Source organism: Leuciscus leuciscus (genome assembly GCF_965113295.1).
Source record: "Leuciscus leuciscus genome assembly, chromosome: 15".
In the NCBI taxonomy this organism is placed as follows: Eukaryota; Metazoa; Chordata; class Actinopteri; order Cypriniformes; family Leuciscidae; genus Leuciscus; species Leuciscus leuciscus.
In genome coordinates, this window is record NC_138739.1 from 6,953,329 (window position 1) to 6,973,255 (window position 19,927).

General features: G+C 39.8%; 1 protein-coding gene across 1 annotated transcript in view; it reads right to left on the reverse strand.

The window, feature by feature from the left end:
- LOC309474951 (uncharacterized protein) overlaps window positions 1-10,024 on the reverse strand; it is a gene marked incomplete at both ends in the record, with an annotated part of 355,810 nt that extends 345,786 nt beyond the window's left edge. Inside the window, 4 exons of the mRNA XM_082137569.1 lie at window positions 7,273-7,363; window positions 7,715-8,053; window positions 9,380-9,688; window positions 9,967-10,024. Of these exons, the coding sequence (XP_081993695.1) occupies window positions 7,273-7,363; window positions 7,715-8,053; window positions 9,380-9,688; window positions 9,967-10,024 (797 nt within the window). The remainder of the gene's footprint in view (window positions 1-7,272; window positions 7,364-7,714; window positions 8,054-9,379; window positions 9,689-9,966) is intronic.
- Between the last annotated feature and the right edge of the window lie 9,903 nt (window positions 10,025-19,927).

The following is a 19,927-nucleotide window of genomic DNA, read 5'->3' on the forward strand; positions in this document are numbered from 1 at the left end:
CAGGACCTCTGACCAGCTCTTTGTCTGTCATGGTGGGAAGCTGAAGGGAAAGGCTCTCTCCAAGCAAAGGTTGTCTCACTGGATAGTGGACGCCATTGCTTTGGCTTACCAGCAGCAAGGTCGACCATGCCCCCTTGGTGTGACGGCCCACTCCACCCGGAGTGTGGCATCCTCTTGGGCTCTAGCGCATGGCGCCTCGCTAACAGACATTTGCAGAGCTGCAGGCTGGGCGACACCTAACACATTCGCGAGATTCTACAATCTCCGAGTGGAGCCAGTTTCTTCTCATGTACTCGCTTCAACTAGCCGGTAATAGATTCTGCTCAGGTGTCTTCGCTTGCTTGCCATTCCTCTCCACGGACGGGATACGTGCGATTATTCCTCAGGTGAGCCTCATAAGCCCTGAGTCTCCTCCAGCACTGACGATGTCAACGCCAGAGTTTGCCACCGGCAGCTTTCGCGCTTGGCTAGGTGCCTCCATGTGCATGGTTCCCCCTCTGGGCGACCCCCACATGTGTATTTCCACTGTAAGCCTCTCTGAGCATGTGTCTTTCCCTTGGCAAGCCACCCTTGCCACCCCTGGGGTTGAAATATTCCACCTGCGGTTGGATACCCCAGTGTTTCTCCATATGCAGCCCTCCGGGGTCATATGTGTATTCCAAGTCCCCCACTTCGGGTTGGGCATGATTGCATATTTCCACTGAGATATGCTTCCCAGTGTACCTTGGTATAATCCTGTGTTAAGTAGGAGTCCTTCGTCCGTGCCATTCTCACGACAGGGAGCTCACACTTACGCAGGGCACTGGAAGACAGTCGAGAAGGTGGCGTGATTACACTGGGAACCCCATTCGTCGTCATCCGACGTAACTCGGAGTGACTACGAAAGGGAACGTCTCGGTTACGTATGTAACCCTCGTTCCCTGAGTGGGGAACGGAGACGTTACGTCTCCCTGCCACTTCCGCTGTACTGCTGGAACGCCTGAGTTCAGTCTCGGCTCCTCAGCGAAGACATATCTGCATGTTGCCAGCGTACTTCCTTATATACCCCCAGGGTGGGGCGGACTTACGCTATGCAAATTCCGCAGACCCATGGCATTTCTTTGCCATTGGCTCGTTTTATATACTCGAAGATGATAGGCTTTCTAAGCGAAACCCCATTCGTCGTCATCCGACGTAACGTCTCCGTTCCCCACTCAGGGAACGAGGGTTACATACGTAACCGAGACGTTCAGTCGTTTTTTGAATTAATATTGAATATAGAAAAATGAGAAAACGGTTCCTTTTTCGTTTTTTCATTTTTTACAAAAAAACGAAAAACAAGAATTCAGCTGGATTTCTCGTTTTTCGTTCTCAGTTAGAAAAAATGAATAAACAGCTTGAATATTCGATTTCTACACATGGGCGGGAATTAAACGCCCATTTCCTCTGATTTGTCAGCCGAAGATCAAACTGTTCCGTCATCAGTTCTGCACAGCAGAATAAGAGTCCTCCGTTGTGCGGATTCTTAACGTATTTATTGCAACTACATTTAATCTTTTTCTCATCAAACCACCAGACTAACGAATGTCTTGACACAACCCGTACCGGGGAATAGACTAGACGGGGCTTTCTTCTGTGTAGACCAGGAGTTCTCAAGTGCCAGGGGGTCCGTGAAATAATTTGCTATTTTCCGGATTGTAAAGTCAAGTCACAGTTTTTTTTTTTTTTTAACAAGCACGCTGTGATTAATCTTAATGTTGACCTTCAAAAATATATAGGCACGCCAAGAAGGCTATTGGCTGTAGGCTATTTTGGTTGATTTTTGGTGTGCGCCAGAAAGAATATAATAATCATTTATAATAATAATTATTCTTATATAATAATTTCAAAGGCATGATATGTTGTAGTCATTTTGAAAGTACACAAATAGACATATAAATGTTACTGTTTCGAATGAGAGTATTAAACGACAGTAGCTATTAAATCCCCTGTTGAGCAACACATCCAAGTGATGTCGGGTGTCGCAGCCTGTTCGTTATTAAAATAAAACAGTCAACCAAACATATAAAACGTTATTCTGCTTAATTGGTCTGTTGACATTCCAAACTAATTTCCCTTACTGTGGAGATGCTGATTTACGTGTAGTATTGGGACTCGAATGAAGTACGAAGCCTTCTTTACATTATTAATTAGCATCCAAATGTTGCATTGCAAATATGGATAGGCTGAATGAGAGATGCCCGAAACCAACGTCTGCTCTGTACAGTTTCAGTTTCTCGTTAAAATACGCATATTATGTTATTAATAGTGTTTATAATGTTAATGTTGTATTTTATTTACCGGTCTTTTACACTATTTATGAATATGCTTTTTTTACAACGATCTGACGCGCGCGTTTCCCTCTCAACATGACCCGACGCGCCACGCACAAGCGTGCATCCTAGAGATATAAATTATAATACATTTTAATAAAACACATGTATTACATCATAAAACTACATCATAAAACTTCTCCAGTTGTTAGATAGGCTAGTCAGTCTGAATGACAGTTTATACGTTAACGTTAATATAGGCCAGTTATATAGTCAATGCCTTATTCTTTTCTTTTTGTATTAGTGTTAAAAATATTTAATTTACAACTAATTATATTGATTTATATCTTAATTTATATATATATATATATATATATATATATATATATATATTAATTACTGGGCGAGTGCGACAATGATAGGCTAAAGGCCAATTTATACTTCTGCGTCGGGTGTGCGTAGAAGGTACGGCGTAGCATACGCATTGACGTGTACCATACGTCGTACCCTTCGCCGTACCCTGACGCGCACCTCCTCAAAAATGTAACTACGCGTCGCGGCGACGCGGACCGCAAGATCTGTGATTGGTCGGCTGGATAGCATCGCGTTTCCTCCTACGCATTTCCGGAATGATCTTCTGCACTCTGCACCGCCCGCCCGCCATTTTTAAATTCTGAAGATCAGTGAAGAGCCATGGAAATAGACCAAGTGACCGAGAGATTGCTTGAAGAAGTGCGGAAATACAGCCATCTGTATGACTCCTTCAGTCGCCATTGCTCGTAGAAACCTAAACTCAAAACAGCCGCGAGGAATGTAAACACAGTGGAACATTAAAACCCACCCGCGCCAACTAGCGCTTCGGCGGTGTAACTGCAGAGCAACACAGACATTCGCAGAAGTATAAATGCTCACGACGGCGTCGCCTACGTGCGTAGCCTACGACGTACACTACGGCGTACACTCGACGCAGAAGTATAAATTGGCCTTAACAGCCGGCTGATGCAAATCGTAGGTGAATTTATATATACACAGAAGAAAGCCCTATCTAGTCTATTCCCCGGTACGGGTTGTGTCAAGACATTCGTTAGTCTGGTGGTTTGATGAGAAAAAGATTAAATGTAGTTGCAATAAATACGTTAAGAATCCGCACAACGGAGGACTCTTATTCTGCTGTGCAGAACTGATGACGGAACAGTTTGATCTTCGGCTGACAAATCAGAGGAAAGGGGCGTTTAATTCCCGCCCACGTGTAGAAATAGAATATTCAAGCTGTTTATTCATTTTTCTAACTGAGAACGAAAAACGAGAAATCCAGCTGAATTCTTGTTTTTCGTTTTTTTGTAAAAAATGAAAAAACGAAAAAGGAACAGTTTTCTCATTTTTCTATATTCAATATTAATTCAAAAAACGACTGAACGAATGATACACGGATTTTGGTTTCAAAACGAAAAACCAAATAACCGTTTTTGGTGTCAGAATCAAAAAACGAAAAAACAATTAAAAACGGCCCGTTTTTCGTTTTTGGCGATCATTTTATCGTTATTCCTTTTTGAACAAAGAATGAAGAGAGTCTTTGAACTTCAGTCAATTCGTTTTTCGTTTATAAACCAAAAACGGAAGTCACCCCTTTATTCGTTTTTTCAAAAAAACGTAAAAAAACGAGATTTCGGCTTGATTTTTCGTTTTTTATTTCACAGGCAAAAAACGAATAAATGACCTCAAAATTCGTTTTCCACATGTGGGCGGCCTGACACGCCCCCTTCCGCCGATTGGTCAAGCAAGTCTGAGCGTGTGACGTCATCAGTTGTCGCTCAGGTCTGTTCAACAAATTAATAGTCCTCTACTATGGCTACAGATTCTTAAACTGTACAGGGCAGGTCCTTTTGGGCTTTCTTCTGTGCAACTTTACATGTTTCACAGACATCTTTACATCAGAAATATTAATTATTAGTCTGCCACCAGCCTGTTTTATTTAGCTGTGCGGAGTTAAATCTGTGTGGTGACGAGTTGGGGTGTAGGAGCCTTCGGTTCCCCTCCTTGAAGTCTACAGTAATATGAGGGATGAGGCTGTAGACACACACTTTCAAGTTTGCTTTGGGGGCAAAAATGTCTGGTATGGAGTCGCCCTCAGTCTGACCCAGTTTAGGCCAGGACATATTGGACATATCCATATTCTGGATCCTCAGGAGCAGAGACTTCCCTCTGAGCAACTATCTGTGAGATATAAGGGTTACGCACAGATGCTTCGTACTCTTTCTCTGTGGAAGACCCTGGTATCACCTCGAGTCCCACACTTGTGTTGCCGTCAACAGTACCTCGACAGACACCTGTATGGTTATATGTACTCCTGTATGTAAATTATGTTTTGTTGTTATTAAAAATGCATAAAAAAAAATAAAAAAAACAAGTATCGTGAGATCCTTGAAGTGATAATAAACAAGAAATATATATGTGCTGCTGCATGTGATCTGTAACACGAACTTAACACCAGGCTTGTGCAAAATTCAGAATTTCAGAATTTGAATTGAATTGACTCCGCCCCACAGGAAGTTGAATATGAATTGGAATTGGAATGACAGGAAGTGGAATTAAATTCATGGCAATTCAAAGAAATTCCAACACAGTCACACAACAGAAAGAATGTGTTGAATCTGTTACTTGGAAATGTAATTGCTCACTGTTATAAGTTACCCATTATAAATGTGGTTTGGATTACTTTATTTGGATTGAATCAACTAATTGAATTACACATTTTACCTCAGTAATACAACTAAATATAATTACATTAATTACATTAATTTTGTAATTTAATAATATAATTTTATTACATGTAACTAGTCACTCCTCAACCCTGCATACATTTTGTTCTAAAATATAGATAATGATAAAATTCTTGAAATAAATGATTTATTATTAAATTAATTTATTTTCAGTTCAAACTAATATAATTTATAGAATATGTAATGCAATCATATCTGACATACTGTATACTGTAAAGCTTAATTGTTAAACGCTTCACTTAAAATATGTATATTAATTTCTTTGAATTTTTATTGAATTGCAATTCTGCTTCCTTTAATTCAAATTCAATTCAAATTCAAGAATTGAATTGGAATTCAGGAGTCATTCTCAATTCAATTCTGAATTGTGCATAAGCCTGCTTAACACGGTATTGTATATTTTTCTTGCAGTAAATCTGCAACTAGAACATGTAACAGAGTTAGTTTTATGAGTTAATACGATTTAAAAACATTTAAAAAAAATAATATTTTAGAAGTATATGTTGTTTATACTGGAATTTATTGCAAAACACAAACAAACTAATTGGAAATATTAAAAATATATTAAATAATGTTTTTACAGATAGGCTTTAAGAAGCACCTGTTAAAAAAGTAGAAATAAAGCTGTATACGGTACACTGCTGAAATATTTAAAATATACATCAAGTTTGTATTCCTCTGAATAAATCATGAGAGACTCTTGAACCTCAGAGTGAGAAACTTTATTGATAAAGGCAAGAAAATACATATGACAAATATACAGCAGTAGTAAAGTGAGATCTGTGTCTCTTTATTATTATTACTTTGTACTTGAGAGAAGTTATAAACAATAAAGTGAAATATAAACAATAAAGTGACACTGTTAAAATCTGACACTGAAAGAGAGCACAAACTCAAATAATCATCAGTATTTATTATGAAAAAAACACTAGAAGAACAAAAACACACTTGAAGAACCTTTAAAGTTCAGCGTTCTGCTTTAGATTTCAATACTTCCTGAAAAAGATTAATATATCAAGGCATAAATATATCTGACATACATTTATATATGCAAAATCAGTTTGTGAGAAATGAGATCATCAATCATGTACCTGATGTGTGAATATGTGCTTGATCTCGTTCAGCTCTTCTGGATCTGATCTCATAAACCACAAGAATGACAGTAGCCACGCCCACCAGAGCAGAGAGGACCAATCGGATCACAGCTTCAGTAGGACCACAACAGTGGACAGAGTCTGAGGAATAAACACATCAAACTGAGATCAGATCAGTCAATAAACACTAATATCAGCGCTGACATCAACTAATATTTCTGAATACACAGAAATATGATCAAATCTAATCAACAATCTTATATTCAGTTCCAAGTGAGTTTTTATACAGTCTGTCATCTCAAACTGTAAACGATTCAACAATTCAACATGTAAATAGTAAATAAGAATATTTGAAGGAGAAGAAAAAATATCTTTACTCACCAAAAACAGAAACTCTGAATACTTTTGATGACAATCTTCCTCTTGCTAACATCATCAGTAGTTTATAATCTCCAGCATGTTCAGTTGTGGTGTTTGTGATGGTCAGAGATCCAGTTTGATTGTCCAGCTTCAGTCTGTCTCTGAATCTCCCATCAAGAACATCATCATATACAGTGATTCTGTCGACCGTTACATTGATTTCTGCTATTACAGTGTTTTCATCTCCAAACCTCCACTGAATCACATCATCATACTTCATTTCAGTAAGAGGAGAGTTTAGAGAGACTGAATCTCCCTTCATCACTGACACTGACTTCACTTCATCTGTCAAACACACAGAGAACAAACAGAAACAGGGTTTGCAAAGATTAATACTGTTAAATAACTTTATAATGGTTTACTAAATAGTTAAAATTAAAATTTGAAATAAACAATATAAAATAACCAATACAAAATGTTGTATGAATTAATTAAAATTTTTGTCATTAAAAACAGGTGTAAATGTTTTTGAACTCACCAAAGACAAAGAGAATGAAACTCTTGATCTCACTGTTGATCTGTAGTTTATAATATCCAACATGTTCAGTTGTGGTGTTTGTGATGGTCAGAGATCCAGTTTGATTGTCCAGCTTCAGTCTGTCTCTGAATCTCCCATCAAAAACATCATCATATACAGTGATTCTGTCGAACCGTTTATTGATTTTAGCTATTACAGTGTATTCAAACCTCCACTGAATCACATCATCATCCTTCATTTCAGTAAGATCAGAGTTTAGAGAGACTGAATCTCCCTCCTTCACTGACACTGACTCCAGGACTGAATCACCACACACACACACACACACACACACACACACACACACACACACACACACACACACACACACACACACACACACACACACACACACACACACACACACACACACACACACACACACACACACGCACGCACACACACACACACACACACACACACACACACACAGACACAGGGTTCATCACAGATTAAGACAATCACTTGATATATTATAAAAGTAAATATTTTAAAAGTTAAAATTGAAATGAATATCATCATTAAACACCAGAAACAAACTGAGTTTGAATTAATAATTGTATCTTTGTGCTGATTAAAATATAAAACAAGTGAAACTGATATTGAACTCACCAATGACATCGAGCCTGAAACTCTTGATCTCACTGTTGATCTGTAGTTGATAATATCCAACATGTTCAGTTCTGGTGTTTGTGATGGTCAGAGATCCAGTTTGATTGTCCAGCTTCAGTCTGTCTCTGAATCTCCCATCAAGAACATCATCATATACAGTGATTCTGTCGGCCGTTACATTGATTTCAGCTATTAAAGTGTTTTCATCTCCAAACCTCCACTGAATCACATCATCATCCTTCATCTCAGTAAGATTAGAGTTTAGAGAGACTGATTCTCCCTCATTCACAATCTCAAACTCATCCCACTCATCAGTCACTTCATCATCTCCAATCACACCTGAAGAACAGAGTTTTTCACAGATTAAAGCTTTTAAAATCACTTGATGTTGGTTTGATGAAGCTTCACTAAAATACTTTGAATCATGTAAATGTGAAGTGATTAATATTCTCCTGCAGTTTAAAGACAAAAGATGATGAATGAAGAGAAATAGATTAATATATGGAACAATAACTAAAAAAGACACTTTTACTGTAATGTTTAATGTCACACTAAAACTAATGCTGTTGAGTATCTGAGCTTCATATTTACATTAATTTATTTAATCAATCAATCCATAATAACTGAGTTTTGAATTCAAACTTGATCTGATAGAAGAGAAAAAGAAAAGAAAGTGTTAGTATTAACTTAATGGAGGAAAAGAGTAACAAGCACCACTTAAATGTCCAGCCCGCAGAAGTCACACTTACCCTGTAACTACATGAACAAGAGTATATTTCTCCAGTATTTAAGCAAAAGTTGCAATAGTTTTAGTTCTCAGTGCACTTTTGTTAAAAGAAAGTCCTGTATAAATTCACAGATATGGACCCTATAATTTTTTTTAAAAGCCTATATGTATAGGTATACTGTTATTACAAAACGGGTTGCAGTGTCTGTTCTCGCTATATTGCTCTCAAATGTAAGATTGTTGTATTATAATAGTAGAATAAGTAACGCTTAGCTCTAAAATACCGACAGTATAAATAATTTGTTAATTCTTCTGGTTATTACCCCTTTATTCCTAAAACTTTACATGTTGTAGGTACACTATAATTACAGAAAGTTACACTGTAAATTAGTTTTAAATACGCAGTTCTTTGCGGGCTGTAATCTAAAGCGTTACCAAGCAAACTCCAGCAGCTCGAGCTCTTACTAGAACCAGGAAGTGTGATCATATTAGCCCGGCTCTGTCAACACTGCGTTTGCTCTCTATCAAACATTGCATACATTTACAAATCCTGATGATTACTATAAACTACTATTACTAAGATCAGAGTTTAGAGTGACTGAAATAAACTATATCATAAAACAATGAAAAGAAAAAATGGAGTTTAATTTCATTTTGTCATTAAAAACAGGTGAAACGAATATTCTATTTAACCCTTTCACGTGTGATTCTGACTGGGGGAGTTTATCAAGGCGACATTTATTTTAAAACGTTTCTCCATTATTGTTTCCATGGCGAACCGTCATGATCTTGATTTAAAATGTGAGATGGCGCCGCCATGTTTGTTTGCGCCGCAGTTCAAATTGTCTGAAGAGTTTGAATCTGACAGTTATGTGACATCATCACTGAACATTCCAAATCCCAAATGTGGGACCGTATCACTCAAAAGGTTTACTCACTGTAGACACTGAGCCTGAACCTCTTGATCTCACTGTTGATCTGTAGTATATAATCTCCATCATGTTCAGTTGTGGTGTTTGTGATGGTCAGAGATCCAGTTTGATTGTCCAGCTTCAGTCTGTCTCTGAATCTCCCATCAAGAACATCATCATATACAGTGATTCTGCCGGCCGTTACATTGATTTCAGCTATTAAAGTGTTTTCATCTCCAAACCTCCACTGAATCTCATCATCATCCTTCATTTCAGTAAAATCAGAGTTTAGAGAGACTGAATCTCCCTCAATCACAAACATATCACCAGACACACCTGAAGAACAGAGTTTTTCACAGATTAAATCTTTAAAATCACTTGATGTTGGTTTGATGAAGCTTCACTAAAATACTTTTAATCATGTAAATGTGAAGTGATTAATATTCTGCAGCAGTTCAAAGACAAAAGATGAGGAATGAAAATGAGAAATAGTTGAACAGTTTTATATAATCAATAACTGCATTAAAACTGACACTCCTGAAGAACAGAGTTTTTTTTTTTTATCACATCAGAACAGAAACAACTGAAACCAGAAAAACACATTTAAAACTCACCATCCAGACGCCACAAACACAAACAGAGCAAAACTAATTTGAGAAACATTTTCTTCATCGGTTCACTGAAAAGCCCACGATAGTAACTCTTAATGTCTGAAAACACTCAGATTGCTCTGAAAGACTGAACTGAGATATTTATCTGGTTGTGTGTGAATCCTCCCCCAACCTCAGTTAGTTTCCGCTCACACATCCGTCTCCTTTAACATCACGAAAATCAACAAGCTTTTGCTGATCTTACATTTTCAAATGAATTCTGGCCCTGAATGAAAACTAATAGCAGAAGAGTGAAATATTGGATTAGATATCTGTATCTACTGGTGTGTTATTTAGTGCTGTGAGCTGTCAATCATATTTGACCTCTAACCTGCGACTCTTATTTGACTGTTGATGGATTCACTTTATTTCAGTGTAAAGATGTTTTGTGTGGAGTGGAAGATTGTGAGCTTCTTATTAGCAGGAGAGAAAATGAAGAAACGCTTCAGCCACAAACTACTGACACACACAGAGACGACAAACATCCAGCAGAAGCTGTTTATCCACCGACAGATCAAACCAGACACACAGATGTTTGTACAGACAAAATAAAAGAGAAAAACATTCATATAACTCAAAAGCCACTAAATAACATGTATAATGTTTGTCTGTGTTGTTGCAACAAAATTCATTAGTGAACATTAATGCAAATACACAGTAACCTGTAAATGTAATCGTTCATTTAGAGAAATATCATTTGGTTGCCAGAAAGTTTGGGACTTTGGAAAATTTTATGAGAAGAGCTTGAGTTCATAATCAGATATTTTGCTTTTGATTGCAGACTTTGGTATTTTGGTGAATCTGAGCAAAATAACTCGTTTTAAAACTCTAGTTGAAACACATGTGCTTAGCTAAGTGCTAAAGCATGCTATTATCAGCATAAAACAGGAAGTTGTTGTAACTCAAGCATACAATGTGCAATCTCCCCCACACTTCACACGTTTAATAAATGCCCTGGCCTGAAGACACATACATGCCTAAATGTAGTTATAGTCATAGCGCCACCAGCTGGCCAGTGCTAACTGAAGCGTCACATTGAAATGTTCGCCTAACAGCTTCTGTCAACATAAAGTCCACCTTCTTTGATTTGATTGGTCATCTCAAATATTTTTGACAATGACGAGCGGTCAGATGACGGCTGAACTCAGCTCAGAGGAGAAGGTCTGTTTAATATTGGTGCTGTGCAATATCTCTGCAGCACCAAAGAAGAGTCAATACTATATTAGGCAATTATTTCACAAAGTACACCTCGTAAAAATACTGTGGTCCGGACCTCGGTGACCTCATAGCTGCTACGGCCATGTCTTTGAGGCATAGCTGGGTGAAATTTATTTTGAAAAACAAAATGTAAAAATGTCTTCAAGTAATGTTCGCCACAAGCACCATTTTACCAAACAAAACTTTTCTATGGGACATCGCAAGGCTGACAAATTCTATTTTTTTTCTGGGTTAGGACTACTAAATGAACAGAACTATTCGACTGATTTTAGTCTCACAGTGTAAAGGAGGCCAACTAGTAAGTGTTAGTAGAGGTCAGCTGTGGTCTTTAGTGTCCTTGTTAGTGTGCCCTCCTCCCATGTTGGAGACGCTGGTTCGAAACTTGCTCAAGCAGGCTGAGTAGGACCGGTCACATGTGGTGCCGTGACCCGGATGGGAATGAGGTTTGGGGGGCGAGTGTAATGGAGGCAAGCTAGTAAGAGCTGTGAGAGTAAAGCCCCTGGTCTCGAGGTGACTTGGTGACTGATGATAGAGACTGCAGTCTTTATCGCCCTTGTTACTGTTCCCACACACATCCCACGAGTGCTGTAGTTAGGACGATAAGGGCTCAGCAGAACCACCAATGTTTTTTTCCCATATTGAAAATTTCAGAAGTTCCGTAATAAAATGTATAATGTTTGATTCGTTGAATTGGTGCATATCTTCAGTAAAATACAGGTTTGTTTACATTTTATTTTATGTATAACATCATTACTTTGCTGTAAATCATTTAACTTTATGCAAAGCATACAGGGACACAACCTAAACGAGTGTTGCTTCAGTATTTTCACGTCATGGAAACACCTGATGCCTTGCATAAAATAAATCATTTTATTGGGTAAGATACTAAATCTAAACACTTTGGATGATAAAATATGTCCGCAGAGTTGCTCACAGTTTGTTTATGGCCAGATTAAATATGTCATGTTCAGCCAGTAGATGAGAGTATTAGAGACATCTGATCTGTACAATAACACTTCAAGACATGTGAGAACCTTTTAGTGTGATTAGAAGTCATTTCTAAAGTCCACAATCAAATAAAGTTAGGATTGTAAAAAAAAAAAAAAAAAAGTTAAAAAGGAAAGCATCACGAGTTATCACGACTAACACTCGCATTTGACAGAGTATTAATGAGAAAATATGTTGCCGTTTCTTCTCAAATTATATTCTAGGGTGGAAATGAGCCACCTAAAAAAACCCAAGTAAATGCCAACAAATAAAGTCATTACAAATAAATGAAGATTCATAAATTATAAGAAAAATAGTAATATGAGAAATGACATCATCAACCATTTACCTGATGTGTGAAAATGTGCTTGATCTCGTTCAGCTCTTCTGGATCTGATCTCATAAACCACAATAATGACAGTAGCCACGCCCACCAGAGCAGAGAGGACCAATCGGATCACAGCTTCAGTAGGACCACAACAGTGGACAGAGTCTGAGGAATAAACACATCAAACTGAGATCAGATCAGTCAATAAACACTAATATCAGCGCTGCCGTACCTGCACATGTGTGACAGAGTGTGTTGATGTCCAGATGTGTGGTCTGGTTGCTGATGGGATTGTTCAGCACACAGCTGTAGGTGTTTTTATCCTGATATTCCACCTCCAGAGGTAGAGAGAGACTGATGCTGAGATCAGACACACTGATGCTGGACAATACACTGATTCCTTTTTACCAGGAGAGAGTCACATGACTCACATTCACCACTGATGAACACACCAATGAACATGAAGATGATGATGATGAACAGTGTGAAGAGTTACTGCTGATGACAGGAACAGGCAGACGAGCAGGAAAACATGAGAGAATAAAGACAAATGAGGATGAATGAAGATATTCCAGCAGAGGAAGAAACATGAGAGGAACCAAGATTATTAAAAGTAGAGCATTTAAAAAAATCTGAAATAGAAAGTGTGATGTATTGTATGCTTGCAAGTTTTGCATTTGAGACAGTAGAGATTCCGTAGTTAAGGGTGCTGAGAATGTTGGGAAATATTCGGGGGCGCGCGTTTGCGCAGATAAAAAAAACTCAGAGTAAAGTTGTGGTCAGAAGACAGACATTCCGTCTCACGTGTTTTCTTTTGAATAGATACATCACAGAAAAATTGGCGACGAGGATAAAGTTTTGTTCACATAATGGCGCTTATTGGAAATATAGGCGAGTTTGTTCCGAAAGCAGAGTCTTGGTCGGCTTATATTGAACGGCTTGAGCAGTTCTTCGAGGCGAACGGCATACGCCAGGAGAAACAGGTTGCGACCCTGTTGAGTGTGATGGGAGCAACTACCTACGGTTTACTAAGGAACTTGGTACAACCAGAGAAGCCAAAGGATAAGTCTTACAAAGACATTGTGGACACTTTAAAGAATCATTTTGAGCCAAAGCCGTTGCTGATTGCGGAAAGATTCCGTTTTAATCATTGCAATCAAAGAGCTGATGAGACGGTGACGGAATATGCAGCGGAGCTGAAACAGTGCGCTGTGAGTTGTGAGTTCGGAGCAACGCTGGACGAGGCGTTGCGTGACCGTTTCGTAAGTGGAATCCGCAACGAAGCCTGCCAACGGCGACTGTTGTCAGAATCTAATCTGACGTTTGCACGTGCGTTTGAGATCGCATTGAGTATGGAGACGGCGGAGAAAGACACACAACAGCTGAGAGGGCTCGACTCGCGCTCGGGTGTAGTGCATAAAGTGGATGCGCGGGCGCGAGCAGCGCAACATTCCGATCAGAGAGGGAAAAAGTGCTATAGATGCCATGGCAAAGATCACAGCCCTCAGGTATGTCATTTCAAGAATGCAAAATGCCACAATTGTGGGAAAATTGGCCACATCAAAAGAGCTTGCAGAGGAAAAATGGAAGCTGGGAAAAGTAAACGTTATGTGGAGAAAAACACTAAGTATGTGGGGGTAGAGGAAGCTGAGTTGCCCATGTTTTCGCTACTAAGTGATGAGAACGGCAAAAAGTCATTCATAGAGGCATTTAAAGTAAATGGCAAAGAAATTATGATGGAAATTGATACCGGCGCGGCCGTGAGCATCATATCTGAGAAACTATTTCAAGCTGCGTTCTCAAAAGAGCCACTAGAGGTCGCCGGAGTCAAGCTTAAAACGTACACAGGAGAGATTATGCCTGTGTTAGGACAGTTTCAAGCTAATGTGAGCTACGAAAAACAATGTGAATTGCTACCCGTAATAGTAGTAAAAGGGGAGGGACCAGCTCTGTGTGGCAGAAATTGGCTACAAAAGCTCACCTTGAACTGGAAAAAAATTAAACATGTCAGTCAAGTGCATCAAGCAAGGTCCCTTGAAGAGGTGCTAGAGTCGTGCTCAGAGGTGTTCAAAGATGAACTAGGCACGCTCCGTGGGCTTAAGGCAAAGATACTGGTGAATCCTGAAATTCCCCCACGCTTTTGTAAATCACGCCCACTGCCTTTTTCCATGAAAGCTCAGGTTGACGCAGAGCTGGACCGACTGGAGAAGGCTGGAATAATCACGCCAGTAAAACACAGTGAATGGGCAGCACCCATTGTGCCGGTGGTAAAAAAAGATAAAACCATAAGACTGTGTGGAGACTATAAATTAACTGTGAATCAAGCAGCTACTACAGAGACTTACCCACTACCTCGGATTGAGGAGTTGATGGCTACACTGACTGGGGGAACTGTGTTTTCTAAGGTTGACCTGGCTTCAGCGTACCAGCAGGTTCTTCTTGATGATGAGTCCAAACAGCTGCTAACCATCAACACACACAGAGGATTATTTGTCTACAATAGACTACCATTTGGTGTCAGTTCAGCACCCTCAATCTTTCAAAGAATCATGGAGAACATCATGAAAGATCTTGATGTCGTTGTTTATCTTGATGACCTTCTGGTCACTGGAAGGACAGAACATGAACATCTGCAGAGGCTACAGGCAGTGCTGCAAAGACTCCAGGAGAATGGCTTGAGAGTGAAAAAGTCAAAATGTGAGTTTGGGAAAAAGCAAATTGAATATCTAGGATTTGTGCTAGACAGCCAGGGCCTTCATCCATCTCCAGACAAAGTTGCTGCAATCCGGGATGCACCAGCACCCACCTGTGTGAAGGAGCTGAGAGCATTTCTGGGTTTGGTCAACTATTATGGACGTTTTTTGCCCAACCAAAGTACAGTGGCAGCTCCCCTCTACAGACTGTTGAGAGATAATGTACCATGGGAATGGAAGCAGTCAGAGCAAAGGGCTTTTGAAAAATGTAAAGACTTGCTTACGAACGAAAGGGTTCTGGTACATTATGATCCAAGTCTACCACTCACCTTAGCATGCGATTCTTCAGCATATGGGATTGGAGCTGTTTTGCAACACACCATGCCCACTGGAGAGGAACGTCCTGTGGCTTATGCCTCACGAACTCTGGCGCCTGCGGAGAAAAAGTATTCTCAAATAGAAAAAGAGGGGTTGGCGCTCATCTTCGGGGTAAAAAAATTTCACCAATATTTGTGGGGAAGAAAATTCAAGATGGTGACTGACCATAAACCTTTGCTGACTTTGTTCGGAGAGCATAAAAGTCTACCCACCATGGCAGCGGCCAGGATTCAAAGATGGGCAATCATCCTTTCAGCTTATGACTACCATATTGAATACTGTCCCTCAGAGAAACACAGTAATGCAGATGGACTTTCGCGTGTTCCCCTGCCGGACACGACTGATGTGGGCACAGCCGCCTTGTCAGAAAATATTCATGCACTAATGGCTGAACACTTCGAACATGCTCCTTTGAATGCGGACCAGGTGGCACGGGTAACACGCAGAGACAAGGTGTTGTCCAAAGTCCTGAAGTATGTCATGGAGGGTTGGCCGATGGATGTGGATGAAAGTTTGAAAGTTTACCACTCACGCAGATATGAATTGTCTGCAGAGAGAGGATGCGTGCTCTGGGGCACCAGGGTGATAATACCTGATAAACTGAGAAAAACTGTGCTGAAAGAACTGCACATCGGTCATCAAGGAATAGTAAAGATGAAAACTCTTGCCCGCAAATATGTGTGGTGGCCTAAAGTGGATGCAGATCTGGAGCAGGTTAGCAGAGCCTGTGAGCCGTGCCAAATGGAACAAAAGGCTCCACGTCAGGTTCCGTTACACCCTTGGGAATTTCCAGGTCAAAGCTGGAAAAGACTACACATAGACTTTGCTGGTCCTTTTCTAGGACACACATTTATGATACTTGTGGATGCATACTCAAAGTGGCTGGAGGTGTTTAGAATGCCTAACCTCACCTCACAAGCTACCATCGCAAGACTGAGGAGGTTGTTTGCGGCATTCGGACTTCCGGAGCAAATTGTCACAGACAATGGAACACAATTTACGTCTGAGGAGTTCAAAAACTTCATGCATCTAAATGGCATTCTTCATTCAACGAGTGCGCCAGGTCATCCTGCTACCAACGGCCTTGCAGAAAGGTATGTGCAGACATTTAAAAGTGGAATAAAGAAACTTGCACACTTGACAATGGACTTGGAAGATAAGATCTCTCTTTTCCTAATGCAGTATCGCACTACTCCAAACTGCACTACTGGCCAATCGCCAGCAGATCTTTTTCTTAACAGACATGTGCGCACTCGCCTGGACTTTGTTTATCCAGATGTCACTGTCACTGTTCGCAGGAAGCAATACCTGCAGAAGTTCTATCATGATCAACGTGCTGTGGAGAGGTCTTTTTCTGCAAAGGATGCAGTGTACCTCCGTAACACCACAGGAGGAGGGAACAAATGGATTCCAGGTGTGATAGTAAAGCAAAGCGGGCCAGTGTCTTACAAGGTTCAAGGACGAGACACAGATGCCACTTTCAGGAGACATGGTGACCAGTTGAGACCCCGGGTTGTAGAGGATGAGCTTGTTAAAGAGACTGACTGTTCAGAGACTGACACTCCGATTCAACCCTGTGCACCAGAGGAAAAACAAGCTGTTCCTGAGCCTTCTCAAGAGGACTGTGGAGGGGTTACAGGGGTGGCTCCGAGTCCACGCCGCTCATCCAGAAGTAGAAAACCACCAAAACGTTTTGACCTGTAATCCATGAAACATACACCCATTGCAATAGCACTACGGTATAGGACTGCTATGGTCTTATATAGATACAATGCTTATTTTGTTCTCTGATGTTGCTTTTTGTTTTGTTTTGTTTTTGTGAAAAAAAAAAAGTAACTTATGTTGTTGGTAAAGCCAATTATGTTTTATGCCATGCGTGGGTTTCAGTGTGAATCTGAAAGTACCTTTGTTTAAAAAGGGGGGTAATGTGATGTATTGTATGCTTGCAAGTTTTGCATTTGAGACAGTAGAGATTCCGTAGTTAAGGGTGCTGAGAATGTTGGGAAATATTCGGGGGCGCGCGTTTGCGCAGATAAAAAAAACTCAGAGTAAAGTTGTGGTCAGAAGACAGACATTCCGTCTCACGTGTTTTCTTTTGAATAGATACATCACAGAAAGTTAAATATTAACCTGAAAAAAAGCTATTTAGACATTTTAAAGGGATAGTTCACTTTGAAATTAATTTTTGATATGTTTTAGCTTACCTCAAGGGCATCCAAGATGTAGGTGTCTTTTTTTCCGCAGTAGTTTAAATTTTGATATTTTTAGGTCAAACCGTTCTTGTCTGTCAGTCATATAATGCAGGTCGATGGTCACTGTCTCAAAGCACAAGCACAGAGTCCAAATTAAAACAATTCCCCATCATAAGTACACATTGATGGCCTAAGACACGAAACGAGCGGTTTGTGTGAGAAAATGAACAGTATTTATATCGTTTTTACCTCTTGTAACCACAGCCACGTCCAAGTGATCTGAGGGCGCGGGCGCGGGCGCTTCGGTCTGCGCAAGCCCCGGAAAGCGCCGGAAGTGATCTCTCGCGCCTGTACGTCACTCATTGTTTACACAGAGATTTCGGAAGTGTTACCTTTCACTGTGAAGATCTAAACCTATTTAGATATACAGGAAATCGCAATGGAAGACGATTTCGATATATCAACAGACAACGTTGAATTTTTTTCACAACCATATTTATTTGAACCAGAATACACAGATCAAGAACTCAGAGCGATGGAGGAAGCATCCGCTGCAGCAGCACGTCTTCAAGCCTAAGAGAGACAGAGATCTCTTCAAAATTGGTGGTGTTCTTGTAGCAAGTGTTGTGAGATGCCAACAGAAGTGGAGAGCATATGTTGTCACGAATGGAACATAGCAATGCCACAACTACAAGACGAGGACGAGGACATTGACATTATCCCATCATACACCTGCCTGACTGAAGATCCTGAGTTTTCTCCGCTTTTGAGCCGCAGCGTTTTGCATGTTGTGTTTAGTTTGCCACGTATAAACTGGAGGCGACGTCCAAGGCCAGAGGGACTCAATGGCACGCTGTCAATAGAGTGAGTAATGTGTTGTATTTTTATTATTATCGCAACGATTACAGGGTGCATTATAAACCAATTAATTAATTACAATTACTGCATTATATTTCAGACAGTGCAGATTGGTGGCGTATCGTGTGGTTTTGGAGTGGATGCTGAAGGGGGAATATCTGGGCAGAAGAAATAGAAAAGTGTTACCCTCTTGTGTGGTGAAAGCCATCCGCGATAAATATCCATCCCCTTCCGGACGTTATGTGGGCTTCACAGAGGCAGACAATGCATTTGCAATGTTGTAGAAATTTGTATTGTACTGTTATAATTTGTCACAACATTCTATATATATATTTTTTATAATTTTTACTTGTAATGTAAGCCTTTTCCTTATTTTACAGGAATTACCATTTATCACTGATATATGTGCAATCAAGGACTTTCTGAAAGTGCTGCCTGTTGTCATTATAATGTAAACTTCAGTTTTCTTTGAATTTCTAAAATAAAAACAAATTGCCACTACATTTGCATTTTAATTTGCACTAATAAACAATCTGTATTTATAATGGCTTCATATTTATATATAGATATTTAGAATAAAGAGTAATGACACTTTACATAAAAGCAAGCATTGTACGTTTAATTTTCTTTAGCTGCACATTCACAAATGAACAGTATTTTTCAGCAATAAGGGAATCAAACAAAACTATAGATGCAAATCAAAGAGAAAAATAAAATAAAGGCCTAATAAATACAAAAAAAACAAAAGCGGTGTAAATTTCAATAGAACCCTAGAATAAAAATGATCGCTGCAGACCCTCCTCAACTTTAGTAAGTTTATGGGTGTGTTGATATCCAGCCGAAGAGCGATCAACCATAACTTCAAGAGAGAAGGCTCATAAATTGGGAATTCATGAAAACTCACCACTCCCAGATGAGTTCGCGCGAGCATACTTAATTGTTTTCTTTTACGACGGTTGAAACATCCCGGATAAGCGCAAATTAGTACCATTTCTATTAGCCGTCTTACCTACAATCTCTGTTCTGTGTAAACAATGAGTGACGTACAGGCGCGAGAGATCACTTCCGGCGCTTTCCGGCGCTTGCGCAGACCGAAGCGCCCGCGCTCTCAGATCACTTGGACGTGGCTGTGGTTACAAGAGGTAAAAACGATATAAATACTGTTCATTTTCTCACACAAACCGCTCGTTTCGTGTCTTAGGCCATCAGTGTGTACTTATGATGGGGAATTGTTTAATTTGGACGATGGGGAATTGTTTTAATTTGGACTC